General features: G+C 34.9%; 1 protein-coding gene across 1 annotated transcript in view; it reads right to left on the bottom strand.

Annotated features, from left to right (window-relative positions):
• PTPRK (protein tyrosine phosphatase receptor type K) overlaps positions 1-20,043 on the bottom strand; it is a 574,079-nt gene that overhangs the window by 313,719 nt on the left and 240,317 nt on the right. The window contains exons 4-5 of the mRNA XM_017533300.2: positions 18,685-18,824; positions 17,698-17,788 (exon numbers count right to left, since the gene is read on the bottom strand). Coding sequence (XP_017388789.2) covers positions 17,698-17,788; positions 18,685-18,824 — 231 coding nt within the window. The remainder of the gene's footprint in view (positions 1-17,697; positions 17,789-18,684; positions 18,825-20,043) is intronic.

Genomic DNA, 20,043 nt, shown 5'->3' with positions numbered 1-20,043 from the left:
AATCTCTCCATGTGTGGAAATGACAAAACTGATCAAGTGTGCTTTATGTGGATGCTTGTATGTCTTGCTATTACAGTCAAATATTACTTTCCAGATTTGGATTCATCCCAATTTTATGGATGACAAATTAAACAGCATAATGAAAGTTATACTGCAACTCAAAACTGTTGATACACCAGTTTTATGTAGTTTCCAACCTGTTTTCTCCCTAGAATCAAAATGTGGCATAGCTTCAACATTAAATTATTGAAACCAAATAAGTCCATGGAAGTGAAAATATAAACTATACTTTCTTAAAAGAGGATTTTTATCTCAAGAGAATCACATTGACAGACTTAAGATGTAATCACTGATCGTCAATATCTGTTATCTTATCCTACATTTTTGGCCTTTTCTTTTTGTTGTTTTCTAGAAGTGAGTTGTTTTAAAGAGCGTTAGACTCCCCAGATACTAAAACAACACTAACTTACCAAAGAAAAGAACATTAACTTACCAAAGTTTACCTATGTCTTGCATACAGGTAAACCCTAACTAGACCCAGCTACAGAGCTATGGAGGGGACAAGGCCAAGAAGGAGGGAGAGGGAGAGAATGACAGACACTGTCTCTAAAAACAACTAAATGCTCAGTTGCTTTGGAAATTCAGTTTAGGACTAGAGACAGACACTAGGAATTCCTACCATTTTGTTTAATGTGATGCATTTATATGAAAAGTTTATTTTGTGAAATAAATTTTTAAATGAAATACTCTTTTGTTCTTTTTTATAATATGAAGTTAAATGGTACTTGTATATTTTTCCAAGAATTTTTAGGTGGGTCCCAAAACCAATGACAAAATGAAACAAAAAATTCTAAGTGCTTTACATTCCAGATAATTCATAAAAAACTGGGCCAATCTTCTTTGAGTGTTTGCTAGGAGGTGGCAGATCCAGCCCTATCACAGCCCTTCACCTTCAGACACCCAGCCGATCTGAACTGAGCCCTGAGGACAAGGCTGAGAAGTCCAGTACTATAGTGATGAGCTTCCCTGTCTCCATGAAGGAAGGGCAGCAGCAAGTGCTTACCCCACAGGAACGTTCCCTCGGCCAAACACAAGGAAGACTCTAGAAGCATCACTTAAGACTGGGGTGCCTATGAGAAGAGGAGGCTGGCAACTGGCTTCTGGATAAATGGTTCATGAGAGAGTTCTTGAGAGAATTTGGTAAAAAGTTCTAAGAAGAAAGAAGCAGTTTCCTTCTTATTATAGACTATTAATAGGGGAACACTTGCTGTTGTAGTTTGTAGCAGTAGAACCAGAAGAGACCAGAATACAGTGAGCCCAGTGGTCTGCTGGTAAATGTTCAACAAATGATGGGGAATGACAGATCATGGTTTGTGGCACTTGTTGATTTCAGAGGTAGAAATGCTCTCACCGTGGCCAATTTCAAGCTACTAGTGTGAAGTTAAAGAATGTGGAATTGGGAGAGATATGCATTAGCATCATCTTGGCCATGGCGAGAGCATTATACAGTATTTTCTACCATAAATATACAGCAGATATAAAGCTGTGTAGAGGGCATAGGTAATAATAAAAAGCAGAAAAATAATAAAGTGATATTTTAAATATTTATTACTGTTTCTAAAATAATCTATTTGATTCATCACTTACATGATACATGATATAATTAGTAATCACTGTGTTAACAACAAGATCACAACTTCCTAAAACTTTAACAGTTAGCACATAAGAGTCAGTGCAACTGCTCCTGCACACACCACTGGTGTGCCTGATAAGTGGATGGGGATTTCTCTTCTGTCATGAGGACACAGAAGAGGTTCCCTGTCTTCACATGAAAGAGCACCTTGTGAGGTGGAACTGGGACTCTAAGGGCTTCCCAGGCAACATCTAAGTGAGAGACCACCACTTTTGGAAAGGCCAAAGTAGTGAATCACTTTGCTCTGGAAGAAGCACAACTGTCTCTTTCCAAGGAGGTCCTTGAGGACAGAGGAGGTTGGTATGAAGCAGGCTACTACATCAAGCAAACTGCCCTGCCAACAATGAAAATCATAGCCATCAGTGGAGACTTGCTGTAAAGCTAAAACATTACAAAAGAAGAAAAGCCACAGTAAGATCAGGGGGTCCTCCCCACATCTGATGTAGGTCCAGTTAAAGAAGAAGATACCTGCCTCCTTTATATCTATTCCAAATTCAGGAGTGATATTATTTGAAATATTGTACGAAGCACCCACTACTAACGAGGAAATTAAATATAAAGAAAGATAAGTTTTTCTTTAAAGAAAAACAGTCCACCGTTTTAAATACTGGTATCAGATAAATAGTGATAGATGTAGTTCTGCTATTTCTATGTAGGCATTTTCCCATCATATATTTACAGCAAATGCAGAGAACTGTACCATGCTTTAAATACATGTCATAATCATTAAGAATATATTTACTTTGGATAAGTCTTTATAGTTTACAAAGTATTTTTATTTTTATTTTTCAGAGACAGGGTCTTGCTGTATTGTCCAGGTTGGAGTGCAGTGGCTAGTCACAAGCATGATCATAATGCACTACAAACTTAAACTCCTGGGCTCAAGCAATCCTCCCACTTCAGTGAAGAACTGGGACTATAGGCATGCACCACCAGGCTTGGCTCACAGAGTATTTTCATGAACATTATTTCATTTGATCCCCATAAAACACTTGCTAGGTGTTAATATGGTTTGGCTGTGTCCCCACCCAAATCTCATCTAGAATTGTAATTCCCACAATTCCTACATGTCCTGGGGGGGGGAACCTGGTGAGAAGTAATTGAATCATGGGGGGCGGAGGGAACAGAGATTCCCCATGCTGTTCTTGTGATAGTGAATAAGTCTCATGAGATGCGATGGTTTTAAAATTGGGAGTTTCCCTGCACAAGCTCTTTCTTTGCCTGCTGCCATCCATGTAAGATGTGACTTGCTCCTCCTTGCCTTCCACCATGTTTATGAGACTTCCCCAGCCACTTGAACTGTAAATCCATTAAACCTTTTTCTTTTGTAAACTGCCCAGTATTGGATGTGTCTTTATCAGCAGCATGAAAACAGACTAATACACATGTGTAGAGCAGCTGTTGATAGTCACATCTTATTAATACTAAAAATAGAGCTGAGAGAAACAAACTGACAAGCTCACTTAAAAGCCAAACTTTGAATACACTCAAAGATCTACACAATTATCCAATATACCTTGTCCTACTCTGTATATCATTATATCACCATAAAATCAGTCCTACATGATTTCGGACTGATTTCATTATAACTGAGGTGCAAATATACATAAATTCTGCTAAGATGAATAATTAATTTTTGAAACAGACTCATCTTTCAATGTTCAGAAAATTATAAATATAAATAACTTCTTAATTAGTTATTTACTAACAAACATAGATAACAGTGATCATGTAGTAGAAACTCTTCTAACCTCTTTAAAATATTAATTCATCTGTTTCTCATAACAACCTTGTGAGGCAGGGGCCAATATTACTGATGAAGTCATAGAAGCTAAGAAAGGTAAGCACCTCTTCCCAGGTCATACAGCTATTCAGTGGCAGATACAGCACCAGATTCTAACCCAGATAGTCTGGTGCCACAGTTCTTGCACTTTGCTTACTATGCAGTGTCATATATAAGTGAATTTATCAAATGGAATTACCTTTCAAAACTGTTTCCTGAACTACAAATTTAAGTTTGAAAGTATTTAAATCTCTAAGTGGTACAACATTTAATTAATTCCTTTTTAGGGTATTTTAGAGACATTAAAAATTTAAAAATTTGTACATGCTGTGATCTAAATATATGTGCCTCTCCAAAATTCTTACATTAAAATTCTAATCTCCAAAGTGATGATATTAAGAAGTGAGGTTTCTGGGAGGCTATCAGGTCATGAGGACTCCACCTTCATGAATGGGATTAGTGCCCTTCTTTATGAGAGACCCTTGCCTCTTCTGCATGTGAGAACAACACAGTGAGAAGGCACGGTCTATAAATGAGAAAATGGACCCTGATTAGACACCAGTGTTGGTGCCTTGACTTTGGATTCCCCATCCTCCAAGACAGTGAGAAATCAAGTTCTGTTGTTTATAAGCCATCCTGTTTATAGCATTCTGTTATAGCAGACTGAAGTCACTAAGCTAGCACACATATTTTCTTGCAGAAAGGACGGCAGTAGGTTGTGGATACAGAACAAGAATCAAACAACGCTAAAGCTGCTAGAAGAGCAAAAGGTCCTGAGGCTGGGAAAGGACACAGAAACACAGAAGTGCTATTGCTTGAATTTTTGAAAATTATCACTAAAATGCTGCACAGTGGCACATGGCAAATGCCTACCAAATGTATGTTTCCCTTCACTTTCCAGTGGTCTGGCAGTGACTGGAGACTCAGACAAATGGGCTAATGAGGCTCAGTATACCAATGTGGAAAAAGTCTAAAAGGCCCTGGATTAGGCAGTTTTTAAAGAATAAGGTTACATGCAATTTGCTAAGGAACACTGAATTTAGAGGTCAAGCCTGAGGTTTGAATCTTGATGATGCTACTTACTGTCTCCAGAACACAATTCCTTCTTCTATGAATTTTCATCCTTGGACCACAATATCTAAGGTCTTTCCTAGAATAGAATCATGAAACTATAACACCAACATGGAAGGCAACATGTCCAAAAGCGCAGGATACTGAATACACATCTAAGCACACACAGTGCCAAAAGGAAGAATCCAAGCAAAGCTCACATGGAATTAAGAAACAAAACAAACTTGTGCTGAACCAGCTCTCAACTTGGGAGCTTTTATGTGCTTCCTGAGAACAATGTTTCCAAGCTAGCCTAACCAATAGAGCTTGTACATGAAAGTGAAAGACCAAAACTGAAGTGGGATGTGAAAGAGAAATACAGTAAAGAGTAATTTCTGGGGGAAAAAAACTTCGAAACAATCTGAGTGAAAACTGTATCTTACTTTGTTCTAGAAATCATCAACGACTGTAAGGAAACTTATTTATTATGATATTAAACATTATGTCATTAATCTCATAAAAATCTTATGAAATCACATAACTAATTCAATGCTAATTAGATATTTAAGTTTTTCACAAATAAGCAGAAATAAAAAGGCTCACATATTAATGCTGATTTGTTATTTCTCTGGGTGTGCATCAGTGATGAGTCAGTATAAAATAAATGGAAAAAAGAATAAAGTCTGTGATTTATCTACCTGTCATAAATACATCTTTGAACAGGCGAAAATATAACTCATTTTTTCAACCAATTTACCAAGTACAGAAATCACTAGATGAGTCAACAAAATATGAATTATTTTATGTCCTCTCTCTTATTTCTTCTATATTATTTATTATTTCACCAAAACCTATTGGCTGCTGTATCATTTAAAACCCATGTATTCCATAAATAAAGGGAAAAATCTCTCCTTTATTTTTGTACCTTATATCCATAATAAAAATAGAGAATAAAAACACATGGACACATATATGTAAAACATACAAACCAAAAATAGCCCCAATTATGTAACCTGGTAAACATATGATATTATCTTCTAACATGATTAAAGCTGACTTTGTAAAGGAAGCCTGGGTTTCTTACTTAGTTTATCATTCATCCTTAACCCACCTGGGCTGAGACCCAGTGTCTTCACTTAAATTGTGACTCTGAGAACACTGCTTAGTCCTCCCACAGCCCCTCTTCATTGTCTGAAACACAGGGCTATTCAGAGGGGGTCATGTGGTAACAAATGATCTGTTCTATCATGGAATAGTCATTCAATAAATTATTATCTTCCTATTAAATCCCTGTTATGAAGGCCATATCTTCAGTGAAGTTTCCTATATATGACAGCTCTCAGCAAAGACTTTCAGTCTGATGACAAGAAACAGTTATACTGACCTCGCTGAGGAGACTCAAGTCCCTCCTATTATCCCCAGGATTTGGAAGCAAAGCCTGGGTGTCCTTATTCCTGTTTCTTATACAAAGCTATTAATAACCACCTCTACCTACCCATCCACCCAACACACATACTCCAACAAAGCTTAAGAATACAATGGCAAACATGAGAATGAAAAAAAAAACTACGACCATTTGTTGAGCATTTATCTGCCAGACATTGCCTTAGGCATTTTTGAACAAAGTTGAGTCCCAGACACAATAAACAAGCTGTGGAAGGAAAGAGATGGCAAGTGCTTCCACTGGGATTTTATTATAACTGGATTTGATCCGAAAGCCAATGCTTTTTAAAACTGTGTAACTCTTTCTCCAGTATTTGGCTATTAGCAATAATTCACAAAAACCCTTCCTCAAAAAAGTTTACATTGAGTAACTGACTAAACAAGCCACAAAACACCACAGTTCACAGTAACAACATATGCAATCCCTTGTCTCCGATCCTGGACCTATGGCTATGTAAATTCCTTGAAATATTGAGTACAATGTTAATTTTTAGCTTAAATATTCTACAGATGGTAAAAACCTACAAACACATGAATGTACATCAAAATTGTAAGTAGCAGCAGAATATGAGTTCCAATTGGAGATTTCTGGAAAAAGGAAATCTGATAAGTTTTATTGGGAAAGGTGTGAACAAAAGAGTTCACGATAAATTATATCAACTACTGGGGCTAAGAAACCATTCTTATTTCCTAGTGATTATAAGAAAATGTACAGTTCAACTAAAATGTATACTGAACCATCATGAAATTACCAGCATCATATTTTAGCACACAAGAAAAATTATATTATTCCTCTCCCAGACTAACAGAATGGGGAGGAATGGGATAGCGGTGGTGGGGAAAAAATGGAAGCATTCATTTATTATGAAATAATCATTATGTCAAAGGAATAGATACATTTACCTGAACCTTTTCCATTCTTATGCCCTAGAGGTGTGTGATTATCTTATAATCATTGCTGTTCCCCAGAGAAACACATTTTGCTTCACGATACAATTTTTAAAAGTGAAAAACATATTACCAGAGGTGCTTGTTAAATTGATGGTGATGACTTAAATTAACCCACATTTGTCACTAAACTCGAAGGGTCATCAATTATTAAGCACAAAAAGACATATTTTCTACATGAGAGGAAACATAAAATGCAGAGAAAGTGAGAGAACCATTAATTAAATTTTATATGAAAGAAGACAGAGCTATTAGAAATGCTTATGATTTCAGCCTTTCTTGGGAATAGGGTCCATATTCAAAAAGACAAAGCATCAAAGACAGACGAAAAGTATAAAACGGTTTCCTTATATTTGCCAACTGCCTTGCCAACAAAAATTCATTATTCTGTAATAATCACTGTGTCCCAGTGAACAGTAAAATTATTTTTAACCATTCATTTGTTTTACAATCTCTAAAATACAATGGCTCTAGTAAAATTACTGTACAATCACCTGATCGCCTACCTTTAAATCAGTCCTTTGGAGTACTAAGTGCTCTTTAAATATAGCCATCTAAAGTAAAATATTTTCAATATATTGAATTCATTCTTCCTATTTTATTCTTTGCTAGCTATATATTCTCTTAAGATAAACTAAGATAACTAAAGTGTTTCTTGAAGGGTTTATAAACAAGCACAGAGGATTTAAATATGTAATTGAGAGATACTTTTCAAGCTTTTACTTCTGCCTTGGTAGGAAATCAGGAATTGTATAGTTAACATTTCTCATGGGAATAATTATTAGTTTTATCACTGGCTTTCCACCAATAAATTGCAAATATGAACTCTTAATGAAGATGACTTGTGACCATTCATCTATTATGTGATTTTCTTAAATCATTTCCTGTACTATTACTCTCATCAAAAGAAACGATCCAGGTGAAATAATATGCAATAAGCGATCATTTTTATGTCACATACAGAAAGAGAGATCACATCAATCAGTAATATCCTTGTCAAGTGAAAATCAGGAGAGAACAACCTGGTAATAAGTGTCTCATATCTCACATGCTAAGGGCTAATTAGTTCTAGCAAAGTCCCGGGGAGCAGGACTTTATTCTCTTCAATAATATAAAGGCAGTTTAATGAAATGTTCTCTAAAACTCCAGAGTTTATCAATCTTATAAGAAAAGAATTAGTATCTATATGTCCTGCAAAAACATAACTACTTCATTCATTATATTTATTAATTTTTCTATTATTAGACTAGGGATTAAATTGCCTAATTATACATGAAAAACTATAAGTAAATGTTGTAAGTCTGTCAGTGAAAAATGTGAAGAAACACTGTTTTCAATATTCCATTTATAAGAAAAGTTATAGGATATTTTAAGTAATAATACTAATAATTAAACAGGTAAATATTGGTGAAACAAAAAAAACAACACATAGCATAAATCAAGAATATCTAAGTACTTAAATTGTGATAAGGACTCAAGGGGCAATTCTTAACTTTAGCACCAAATTTTATGCCCAATACTGTGCAAGGTAGTGTGCAGAAGGCAGGATAGAGTACAATACATGGATCTTGTCCTCAATAGAAGATAAATTCTCTCAGAAAGCATCTGTAATGTGTCAGGCACTGCTGCAGGGCACTGGGTTACAAAGCTAAAACAAAGACAATCCCAGCAGCCAAAAAGCCAGAGACTAGATAAAATAAAGGTAGAAGAGGACATTATTTGGCCTATAACAGAGATATCTACATAAATCTGCTGAAACACAAAGGAGAGACTGTCAGGTGAAGCTGAAGAGGCCCAAAAGAGGGTGGCACCTTAACTAACAGGAAGGTTAAAAAAAAAAAAAAAAAAAAAAAAAAAAAAAAAAAAAGCTATAATTAGAGAGGCTTAAAAATCAGGCAAAAGATTTTGATTCTCCAAAGATGTTCAAAGAAAATGCATTTAATGGCAGCTTGCGGGGTGCCCTAAATTTGGATGTCGATGCCCAGGGAGGGCAGTTAATTGGGAGAACATAGAAATCTATATGACGGTGGAAAAAGAGAAGGTTACTGGATATGAAGCACATTACAAAGACAATGTAATTAATCAACTGGTTAATCTGAAAAATTGAGAAGGAGTGGGAGATTTAGATTGTGATAAAAGTTGAGTCAATTCCAACTACAAAGTTTCCAGCTAATTCCAACAACAAAGTTTGCTAAAATCATTGGTTAGTCTGCAAGGGTATTATAGTCTCCAAAAGCAACTCCTCTCATATAACGTGCTGCAGTTTTTCTATAGAGAAAAACAAAATCAATTTAGCATTTTCTGTGGCTGCAAGAAAGTCTTTAAACCAAGTAAATTCACTTTCCTTTTTGCTGATTGTACCTGCTAGTCGATTATCCTTAGCCCATAATAGGCAGTCCTGGCTTTTGGGCTATGATCGTTTCCTGGAAACCACTTCATAAAACAAGATAGCTGTAAAGGGGATTATGCTTCCTCATAGTTATGTTACAATTTTGTTTTTAACATCAATAAATGACAACAATATCAACCACGTATTATTAAAATGAAAGAAAAATGCAAATATGTAATCATCATAAATATAATCATTTTGAGAAGTAAAATTATATTCTAAGTCACCTCCTACGATTTTCATACTGAGAAAACCTTAGAAAGTATCTAAAATGCATCATCATATTTTCCAGGATGAGAAAAGTGACACATATAGCTTAAAGAGGATTTCAAATACTTCATTACATTAGAGACAAATAAAAATGTAACTGAGCACTACTGGTTCAAAGGTTAAGATATTTTACATTCTGTTATACTTCATCTCCTAACATTGCAAAGGCACATACAGTGACCATAAATCATTAGTACACATTGAATATAAAAGGAGAGTCAATGTGTTACAAAGTAAACATATTCCATGAAAAATACAATTCTGCCATATTCAATTCCAAGCATTTTCCGTGTACGATGCAGATGCTAGCAATTTCAGAAACATCGATTATATATGTGTCTAGAGAATGAATAATACCCAGCAACCAGTTGTCTTAATTTTAGAATGTATTTTTTGCAGATTTTTTAGGTAGTATACATTTCTTCAAAATGCTATTCAGAAAATTTTAATTTATTTCTCAGCCAAAACCATCTCAGGAATTATTCTGTTTAAATATAACAACCATACCATTTGGATATGGAGAAATCAGTGTACCAATCAGGCATTAAGAGACCCAGATTCTAACTCTTGTTTTGCTTTTTAGCTGCACATATGCTACATAAAAGGAGAGGGCAGGACTGGATAGCTAAGATCTTTAAAAAGAAAAAAGAAATCTTAAAAAGCTATAACTCTGACTACTTCAGTTGTCCACTTTGGGCAAGTAAGATTTGTTTTCTTTAGGTACTTAACATCAAGAATAGCCTTGAAGGAATTTTTAAAAAGTATAGACAAAAGGCTGCACATGTTCCGACATCCATGGAGGCAGAGGATAGAAGCTGCAACCCAAACCTCGAAAAAGTCTTCTGTAGTCAATCCAAGGTAACTGAGGTGGCTGGCAGAGAACTAGCTGCTGAAGAAGGCACAGTGGTTGCCAAGTCAAAAGCAAAGGAAACATGGTACCTGATTATTACAGAGTCAGAGCAGAGATTACTAGTTAAGTGCTTTAAATTCTGACAGGCATGGAGAGGGGACCGACCAGGTGTCCACTGTAGACATGATTCTCCTTGGTTCTTAATACAAGATGAAAGCACTGCAGGGAGGTTGAAAGCAGATGATTTTATTCACCCCTATCCTGCTATCAATTTTATAAGAGCTGTAGCTGGAAAATGGCTGATAAAACCAATGTACTAATCTCTCCTGCTATGCTTTGATCTGGTTTTCTGGCAAAAGTAGCTATTAACTATTCAAAAAAAGAAAGGTCTGATCAGGTGCAAATCCCTACTGGCAGCCTGGCCAAAGCTCAGAAGACCCCCTTCTCTATCAAAGTTTAAAGCATTCACAAAACACTAGCAACACACTGGTGTTGTCAATTTTGAAGGAGTCATTAGACTTGGCAAATTGTTATTATAGTATCTTTGGTTCTCCTCCAAGATTATAGATGCATCTCTGGCCAGTGCCTGTGCTTGTGCCTTCAGCACATTTGAATGGTTTATTTACTTTACTTCGAAGAGTTGGAGCAAGTACCCTTAAAATTAATAATAAACTGAAAGGTTTAATGTGAAGTTTATCAAGAAAATTAAAAAAATCACATTAATAGAACTCTTTAATATAGTAATAAATCAATTTCCTAAAGCGAGGATCTTAATGTTAACTATAATGAAATTTTGCATGAGTGATTACAACGGATTTATCCACATATGCATTGGCCACTAAAACATAAAACCAATAGATGAACTTTACTTTGTATCAACTGTTTATAGAAAGCAGTGACACTTAATATTTGCAAACCCCTATCCCCATTCTATGAAAAATATCTATCCTTCTTCCTACGTAAAATTGAGTTGACAAGCCTTTGAAGCTCAAAACGAAACAACCTACTGAGATTCACTGTTCCTACATTATGAACCTGACTCTCTAAAACACCATCAGACACACAGTCCAAGATGCAACATCTTCTGCTACAATCACCTCAAGATTGAAATCCAGACCAAGACATGTCTATGTGTCCTGGGCCAAGAGTCCTTCCATTTCAGATTCAGTAATGAAATGTCTAGGGTCATCTTTTTGAGTATACTCATGGACATCCTAATAAGAAACATTCCAGTAAAGGTTACATGGAAAATTAGTCAGTACATTAAGTCATAATTTATTATTCTAATGTCTCCAAAGTAGCAGAATAGTATGAATTTTACATGCTTTCTTCTCACTATAAAAATCAAACAATTGTTCAGCAAGCAAAATAAAAACTATTATAAAGTTATACTCCCCCTTTTCACCAAATATATACAAAAAGAGATGTGATGTGCCTTTTTATTATTAATGAACATATTTTGTTGAATTTCTTAATAATACGGTAAGAGTGAAAACAATAGAACCTACCAGATTAACAGCCCTAAAGGATCAAGACTCCATTATGCAAGGTACAAATTTGTCCTCTTCAAAATATTTACATTATACCTTTACAATATGATTAAAATGAATATTTGTCAATAGAATTGCAAGTCTAAATAATGACCCACTACTTCAAAGAAACAATATGTTTTAAAATTATAACACTAAATTGCTGTTTTTGTTGTTATTGCCTTAAGTTTCTTGCAAGAACTGCAATCCTACAACACAGAATACAGGGTTTACTTGCTCTGCCTAGAATGTTTTCATGACAAATGAAATTCCATTTTCCAGCACTTAAAAATAGTCACATTATCTAAAATTCAGAAAACTACAACTATAAACCAGTGTTTTGCTAAGTCTATCATGGGCCTATGAAGACAACTTATTAATTATTGAAAACATACTGTGAAAATACTATTGAGGGCATTTTAAAATTTACTATTCATCTCGTAATAAACTGCTTTCTGGGATCTACAATTGCACGAAGTAAATCTAAAATTATGTTACAGCCCCATGAGCAGATGATCTAAAAAGCAATCATCAGCATTCATACCTAGATTTAAAAACAGGTTGTTCATTGATCACTATATAAATAAACTTGAAAATATTTTTACTCTGCGTCCAAACAAATGGTTTAGAAATGCCTCCAAAAAGTGACAAGTATGTTGTCTCAATATTAAATCTGTAAGCCAGATTATAAGACAGCATAAACCAAAATGGCAAAAATCCAGCTAAAATTAATGTTTGTTTGAACCATTTTAGATTTTCAAGAAAAAATTCAAAAGACAAATTTCTGGCCTCAGCTGACCAATAAAACAACATAAATTAATGTGGCCTTTTTGGTGCTGGTGAGGTCTGATAACTATATTTAATAGACTCCTCTTTGAAAAATCTTATAATACTATAATTCAACTATAGGATAAGCCAGGTTATGTTCCTGTTTCCAAAGAGAACAAAAAATAAATCTGTGTGAGTGCAATATACTAAATGCTAGAATGAATACTTACCATGCATATTTCCTTAAGCTTTTCTAGCACTGAACAACACACACTTTTATTTTAATCATAACAAAACACTTATGATATATGTATCATCCCTATTTTACACATGAAGACACAAAGCTACAGTTATTGACTCACTAGACCAAGCTCACAGGAAATGACAGACAATGAGGATGTGAACTCAAAGGATTCTGATTCGAGCTCTTACGTGGTACACAATGCCGCAAGCATTATTTCTCTAAGTTTGTTTACCTTTTTCCATGTAAATCTGAGTGTTCAGATCCCTGATATGTTAATCTACTTACAATTATTTGTTTGGATGTATTTTTCTTTGTGTTTTTTTTTTTTAATCTATTTATAACCAACAAGCAAACTCCATAATGTTACATGGCAAGAGTAAAGAAAGAGTTCAGGGGCCTGTGGCAGTATTTTCACTTGAGGTCTATTTGGTTGTAAAGGAAAAAGAACTAATCAATTGCTAACTGAAGACAGTACAGTTTAGTTGTAATAATGGTTACAGTAATGAGAGGTTAAAAGGGTCAAAACACTGAACCGGGTGTTAAAGTTCTTAATGGTAGTCTTTGGAAATAAACATTAGACTACTCAACTCTACTTGAGGTTATACAGGGGATAAATATGGTTCCATTGAGTGGGGTTCTACTACATGTCTGAATGTTAGAAAATTAGTTTGTTGTTTTCACTCATAAAATGAGATGGCTGGACAAAGTACTTTCCAAGGTCCCTTTCAGTATTAATATTTCATAAAACTAAAAAGCAAACTATACTTGATGAATTATGTCTAACTCATAAGGTTCTTCAAAATTTAATGTCTTATTTATCTTTGACATGTGATATATTCTTTGCTTTTTATTTTTTGGCAAGTCATAACCCAATCACGCCTTTAAAATGGGGGTAATACGTATAAACCATGCCTACTTTATAGAATTTTCCCATCAATATGATGATACATGTAAACTTTAAAAAAATTAAGAATGCACATAACATTAAATGTTTAATTAAATATTAAGTGATTCACTATTAAAATCATGTTAAAATAGGGTGTCTTAACGCAAATGCCAATCTACTAAATTATTCAATAAACAAGAGCATAAGATTCTACTTGAGGCAACAGATATAAAGTTTTATGGTACATGTAAGCAATTTAAATACTAATTTCTTTATTTGTCTACTGACAGCATTTACCAGGACATTTAAGACATCAGGAATATTGTCTTTGACCACAGAAGTTCAAAAGAAAAACAAATTCATTTTTTTCTCATTATCTTTTCTATTACAGATGTTTTGTATTTGTTTATTTAGATTCTGCCTCCATTCTAGAAAAGATTAAAGGAAGCTGAAAGGATATATTAACTACAAGAAAATTTCAGAAGTGTAAAACTGGACAGAAAAAAGAAAGAAAAACAAGAATAAAGCCATCAATTAGAGCCAGGAATAAAGCTCAAAATGTGTTTGCCATAAACATTTATATACTTCTTATTAGAGAGCCATAAACTGGCTCTAAGCTTTCTGGCAATAAATGCAGCAAGCAGCTTCCAGTGTAATGAGATTCAGTAAAACAATTCCATTGGGAGGTAAATTGACGTCTTCCTTGTGCCAGTCTCTGCAGATCTGGATTGATTTAGGGATAAATTTTTAGATAATGAAGAAACATAGAAGGAACTGCATATCTTTCAAATAATCTTCCCCAAATATTATTTCTGTAAGCTGTGGGCACTATTGAGTTTAAGACTATTCCCTGATAAAATATACAGCATAAAATTACTCAACAGTAGCATTTAAATGCAGATCCATGCGTCTCAACAAACCCTAAATTTTAAGAAACTGTGTATATGAGCTATATACGCTCTTTCAAAACTTGAGGATTTGATCTTTAAAAAGACTTGGCCATGTCCCAAAAGGCCTCCCCACTTTGTAGAGTGCAACGCCACAGGAGCACTAGCTTAGAAAAGTTTTTCTAAATCTCTAACTGAAAGACAGTGAGTGACCTCTGCCTGAAGAGTCTACTCCTTACAGCTTGGCACAACAATGTCAGTCTGGAAAAAAAAAAAAGTCTCACTAACATAAAAACAGCTGTCCACTCAAGGTCATAGAGAAAGTAATTCAATAAAACACATATGGAACGTTTAACTTGGCACTAAGCTTATAAAAACTACCTATTAAGTATAAACCAAGGTAATTTGCAGAATAGGTCTTTTAAATAAAAGTCAGTCATAGTACATTGAACCGAATGAAATAATGTTAACTTGTACAAGTAGTTGTCAACTCATGTCATGCCACTGTTAGATTGAGATAAAATACGAAACTGTCATAAGAAAACGATTGTGTTATCCTCTATTAGGGAACAGGCATGCAAAAGCTCTATCAAAACATTGAGAATTAAGTTAAAGAGAAGAGAGGTCAGAAAATAATCATGTTACTCTGATGCAGTATGTGACCTGTTCTCTCAAAAAAATATTCCTGCTGACCCTGATGCTAGAAACAGTAATATGGGGCAGATTCTGATAGGAGATCAATACCTGGGGTGGGAAGTCAATGTTGAGCTTTGGTCTCCTGACCAAAGAAGTGAAGGTTGGGGAAAGGATGCATATTAATTTCTGTGAGATTAACGTAACATTTTAACATGATTTATGAATCGACTTCAGCCAAAGGCTTAGGTTTGAATTAATTGCTGTCTTGAATTAATTCCAGTCTTCCAGTCCAAACAAATAACATTCTAAGGTATGGAGAAAACTTGCAGAAGTACCTCACCCATCTGAGGTACTTAAAACTGTTGAATGAATGGCTGAATGACCTAAGGTGCTATTTGCTAATACTGAGAAAAATGTGCATGATATGAGAACATGAGAACAAATACAGTCCCAATATTTTTAAATGGAATAAATTGAGTTTGTTTAAAAGAAAAAGACTACAAACCAGTGTTTCCAAATTATCAGTGAAATTCTGTTGACATTTTAAATGAATACTTCCTAGCTCTTTTCCCAAAAAAAGCTAGTAGTACCATAATAATAGGTAAAGGAAATGATGCAGGTCTTAATATGTCTACGTTTCAATAAAGCATTTGAAAGAATCTCTCACCCTCCACTTACGGGCAAGGTGCAGAAATAAGAGCTGGTTAATAACAAAATAATGCCATTTGATGAGCAGTCTAACCTTTACACTGGAAAAAATTGATTAATGCATTGTTATCAACCAGGAGGATGCCATCCTGCACAAGTATATAGGGCTTGGTCTTTAGACTTAGTCTATCTATTATTTGATATTATTATCAAACACTTGAAGAGAACATAACTAGCTAATACTTCTCAAACACACAAGCCTATAGAAAACATCTAATGCACCGGATGAAAAACTTAGTATAAAAAATTCTTAACAGGCTACAATAATGAGATATATCCAATAAGAAAAAATGTATTAGAGACAATGTACAAGCTCAGTTCAAACACCAACCTCCTCATTTCTCAGGTCAGTGCTCTTGTTACACTTCAACACATTCAGGCATCAAAAGAGAGATGACTTTCTAATCAGTAATAACAGTCCAGGATGGGTCCTGAGCAAAGAGGCCAGGGATGGAGATAGAACCCAGACTGGTTTGATCTGGTCTTTAGTTCACAAAGTACAATGCGTTTAGCTTTCCCACTCAGTCATTAATCACTCTGAGATATGGCCTAAGCATTTATTTAGAGGCTCAGGCTGTGAGCCATTAGAAATTGACTGTAACAGAGCTGGAAATCATACAAATCCCTGGGGTAACAAGTCTCCCAAATTTCTACTGAGGGTAAACTAAAAAAAAGAAAAGATATCTGGAAAAAGCATTTAGCACGTATGCCTGTTCTATGAATGTGTTACAGCCCAATTCTGATTAACAACAAAAAATTAACATAAGTCAGCCCCTAGATTAAGAAAAGTTAAAAAAAAATATTGATTTGTGATGTTTAAGAAAATGGAACAACAACAGGCACTCCAGCATTAGACACCTTTAATTAAAAACACAAAGTAAATGGACGCATCCCCCAATGAATGGCTTTCCTTAGCTGACTGCAGAATTGCTTATTAGGTAAATCTGTTATGGCAACAAGCCACTTCAACAGAGATCAATGTAGTTGGAAGCCAAGTAGACATATACTCCAGACATTAACCAAAGAGCTATTCTTTTTTTCCTTTTTTTAACTTGAAGAACTGGAAGAAAACACTCTTACCAAGTGTCTTTTGAAACATTATTTCAGAAAGTTAGGCATAATGGGGAATGTAAAAAAATGCATACCAAAAGTGAGGATTAAAATATGACCTATTTTCATTTTGACAAAAATGGCCATACAATTTCTGCTACATGTTTACCTCCAAAATTTTGATGTACTGAGTGGAAGAAAGTATCCGTGGATCATAGTTAATGCCTTTATTATTAACAACTCCTCACATTCCATCCCAAGTCATTTCCCATGTCAATGACAGCATATTTATAAATACTGGTTACCATCAGCCTGGAAAAGCCTATCATCAGGCAGTAAAGTGTTTGTTAATCACTGACTGACTAGAACAGAACCATTGGGCATGCATGTGTGTAGATGAGTTGTGTGAAGAGTTTTCAATGTTTTCCTTTATTAGCATTAATTTTTTAATTCATGCATTTGTGAATAATATAAACAGAAACAAAATTAATCTCTACCTCATCTCTTAAATCTGAAAACACAGCTTGAGTTAAAGTACTGTATTTCCTTATCAAAGTTAATACCTCCTACTCCAGCTCCCAATTCAAAATTCCAGGACAGCGCGTAGCAAGCTTCTTGGTAACCAGCTCTCTTACGCCAGAGTCTCTTCTGGACCTGTAAAGTTAGGGACAGAGTTCTGCATGCTCATTCCTGGGAGGCTGGCACTTATTCCAATAAGGAGCTCCTACTAGCTTCTCAACGCCAGTGAATAAATTTTAAAACACTGTTCCTATATGATCTCAGTAGCCAGAAAATAATCACCATCCTTTTCCTCCTTGTGGCTATCCTGTCAGGAAATTTTATCAGATAAAATACTATTATCTAATAAAACAGAAGCTTAAAAAGTAACTCGTAGTGGCATGGTGCTTTAAGAAAGGAACTTAACAATAAGCCCATTGGCCATACTTTCTGAGTTCAAAAGGCACCTTTGGGGAATTAAGTTTATGGAAATAATATAAAATATGTTTTTAAAGATAAATATAAAATTTAAGAGAAAAAATATGGAACCATTAGGATAAGTTGGTCAACTATAATAATTTCTTAAGCATATGTTCTAGACTTTGAAAATTATGATCACAGAAACTGTATCAAAATAAGGTGGAAAAACATTATTTAATTAAAACATTCAAATTTTCAAACAGAATATGTTTAGAGTACACACAGAATGTGAAACATATATTTAGAAAAATCTGGAAAATGTGAATATATTAATTGTAGCTATGTTCGATGTTCGATAGGACTTTGAATATTTTTAAAGTCTATTTTTAACTTTTTGTAGCATACTATTTGAGTAATTATTTTCAAAAAATACTTTTCTAATTAATTGAATCAAACTTTTTGGGAAAAACAATCTAGGTGATAGTGATTTCTTATTTTGACCCTTTAAGAGGATTATAGGAGGAAAAAGAAATCTGTATTTGCAAACATTGGATCATATTATAGCACAAAGCAGCAATTATTTCTCTACATCAATACAGAAAGGCAGTTTGATATCCTGCTGACCCCCGTACCATGATCCAATCTGCTGAACCCTGCAGAGCTTGGCAGTTCAAGGCCAAGTAGACAAGGCCAGTATCTGAGAACAGGGCCAGCCAGATGTGGACTTCTCCAAATAAAGCAAAGGCAGGAGGTGCTGACTGAGCTTTCAGGTCTAATGGTAAAGAAAACAATCTTTAGGTTTTACTTATCCAAAAATGATCTGTATTTTATAAAGAATATAATTATCCTTCCCCATTCCTTTTTCTCCCCTCAAATATTCCTTCCAAATAAATGTGAATGGGGCAAAGGCTGAAGGAAGAGAGTTCAGGTGTCAAACAGGAAGCCTCCGAGGTTAAGTTGATAAATTAGTTTTCTCTTAATTTCACTTTTATCACCCTATTCTTCTTCTTAGAAACCTCCAGGAACACCCCATGCCTGTCACTTCAGTAGTCTAGAATCAGGGAATATATATATATATTTAGTAGTCTAGTGAATTGTGTGCTAAATACCCTATACAGCCCTATTTACCTCATAGGGATTCTGTAAAGATTAATTAGTAGATACCTCCAGAAGGCACTGTGAGCTTTTTTGTAAAATTAGTGTACTATATATATATGTACCTATAAGTATATATATATATATATATATATATATATATATATACACATATAAATCTTATTTTCCACAAGTCCTTCCCTGGAAGCAGCACTGTACCTTGGTGATTAGAAAACTTCCCCTCTTCCTGGATCCGCTTGCCTACAAATGAAAACCCCCTATCTCTGCACTTACCATCCCACCAATTTCAAACACACTCTACATCCCTCTCTCTTGAAATCCTAATAGATGGCAAAAAGGTGCAGACCAGTGGCCATATACTTATCCACAAACTCAAGTTTCTTTCAACATCCAAGTATCCCTGTCAGAATTAATCTGCTCTCTTTGCATATTTCACTGAAATAGGAATCCACAAACAACTGCAGTTTTCTACATGTTCAATAGCTAAAAGAAAGCAAAGAAGGTAAAGAGAGAAGGCAACATGGACACACTGAGGGAAAAAAAAAAGAAGGAACCTGGTAGCATAAGATTAGCAAAGAACTGATTCTCTGGCTTTTCTTTTCTGCTGCCTGGTTTGTGTTTTTCCCCAATGAATCCATATGCTACAGTGGGGGAACCACCACTAAAGCATCTTATGACTATCTAGACATGGCTGTCGACTGAAAAGAGTGAAGCTCCCTCGCTAAAGGAGAAAACTCTTTAGGATGTTGGCTCACGCCTGTAATTCCAGCACTTTGGGAGGCCGAGGCGGGTGGATCACGAGGTCAAGAGATCGAGACCATCCTGGTCAACATGGTGAAACCCCGTCTCTACTAAAAATACAAAAATTCAGCTGG

The sequence above is a fragment of the Cebus imitator genome, unplaced genomic scaffold (genome assembly GCF_001604975.1).
Source record: "Cebus imitator isolate Cc_AM_T3 unplaced genomic scaffold, Cebus_imitator-1.0 Scaffold81, whole genome shotgun sequence".
NCBI lineage: Eukaryota > Metazoa > Chordata > Mammalia > Primates > Cebidae > Cebus > Cebus imitator.
This window is presented reverse-complemented; position numbering and strand designations above follow the sequence as displayed.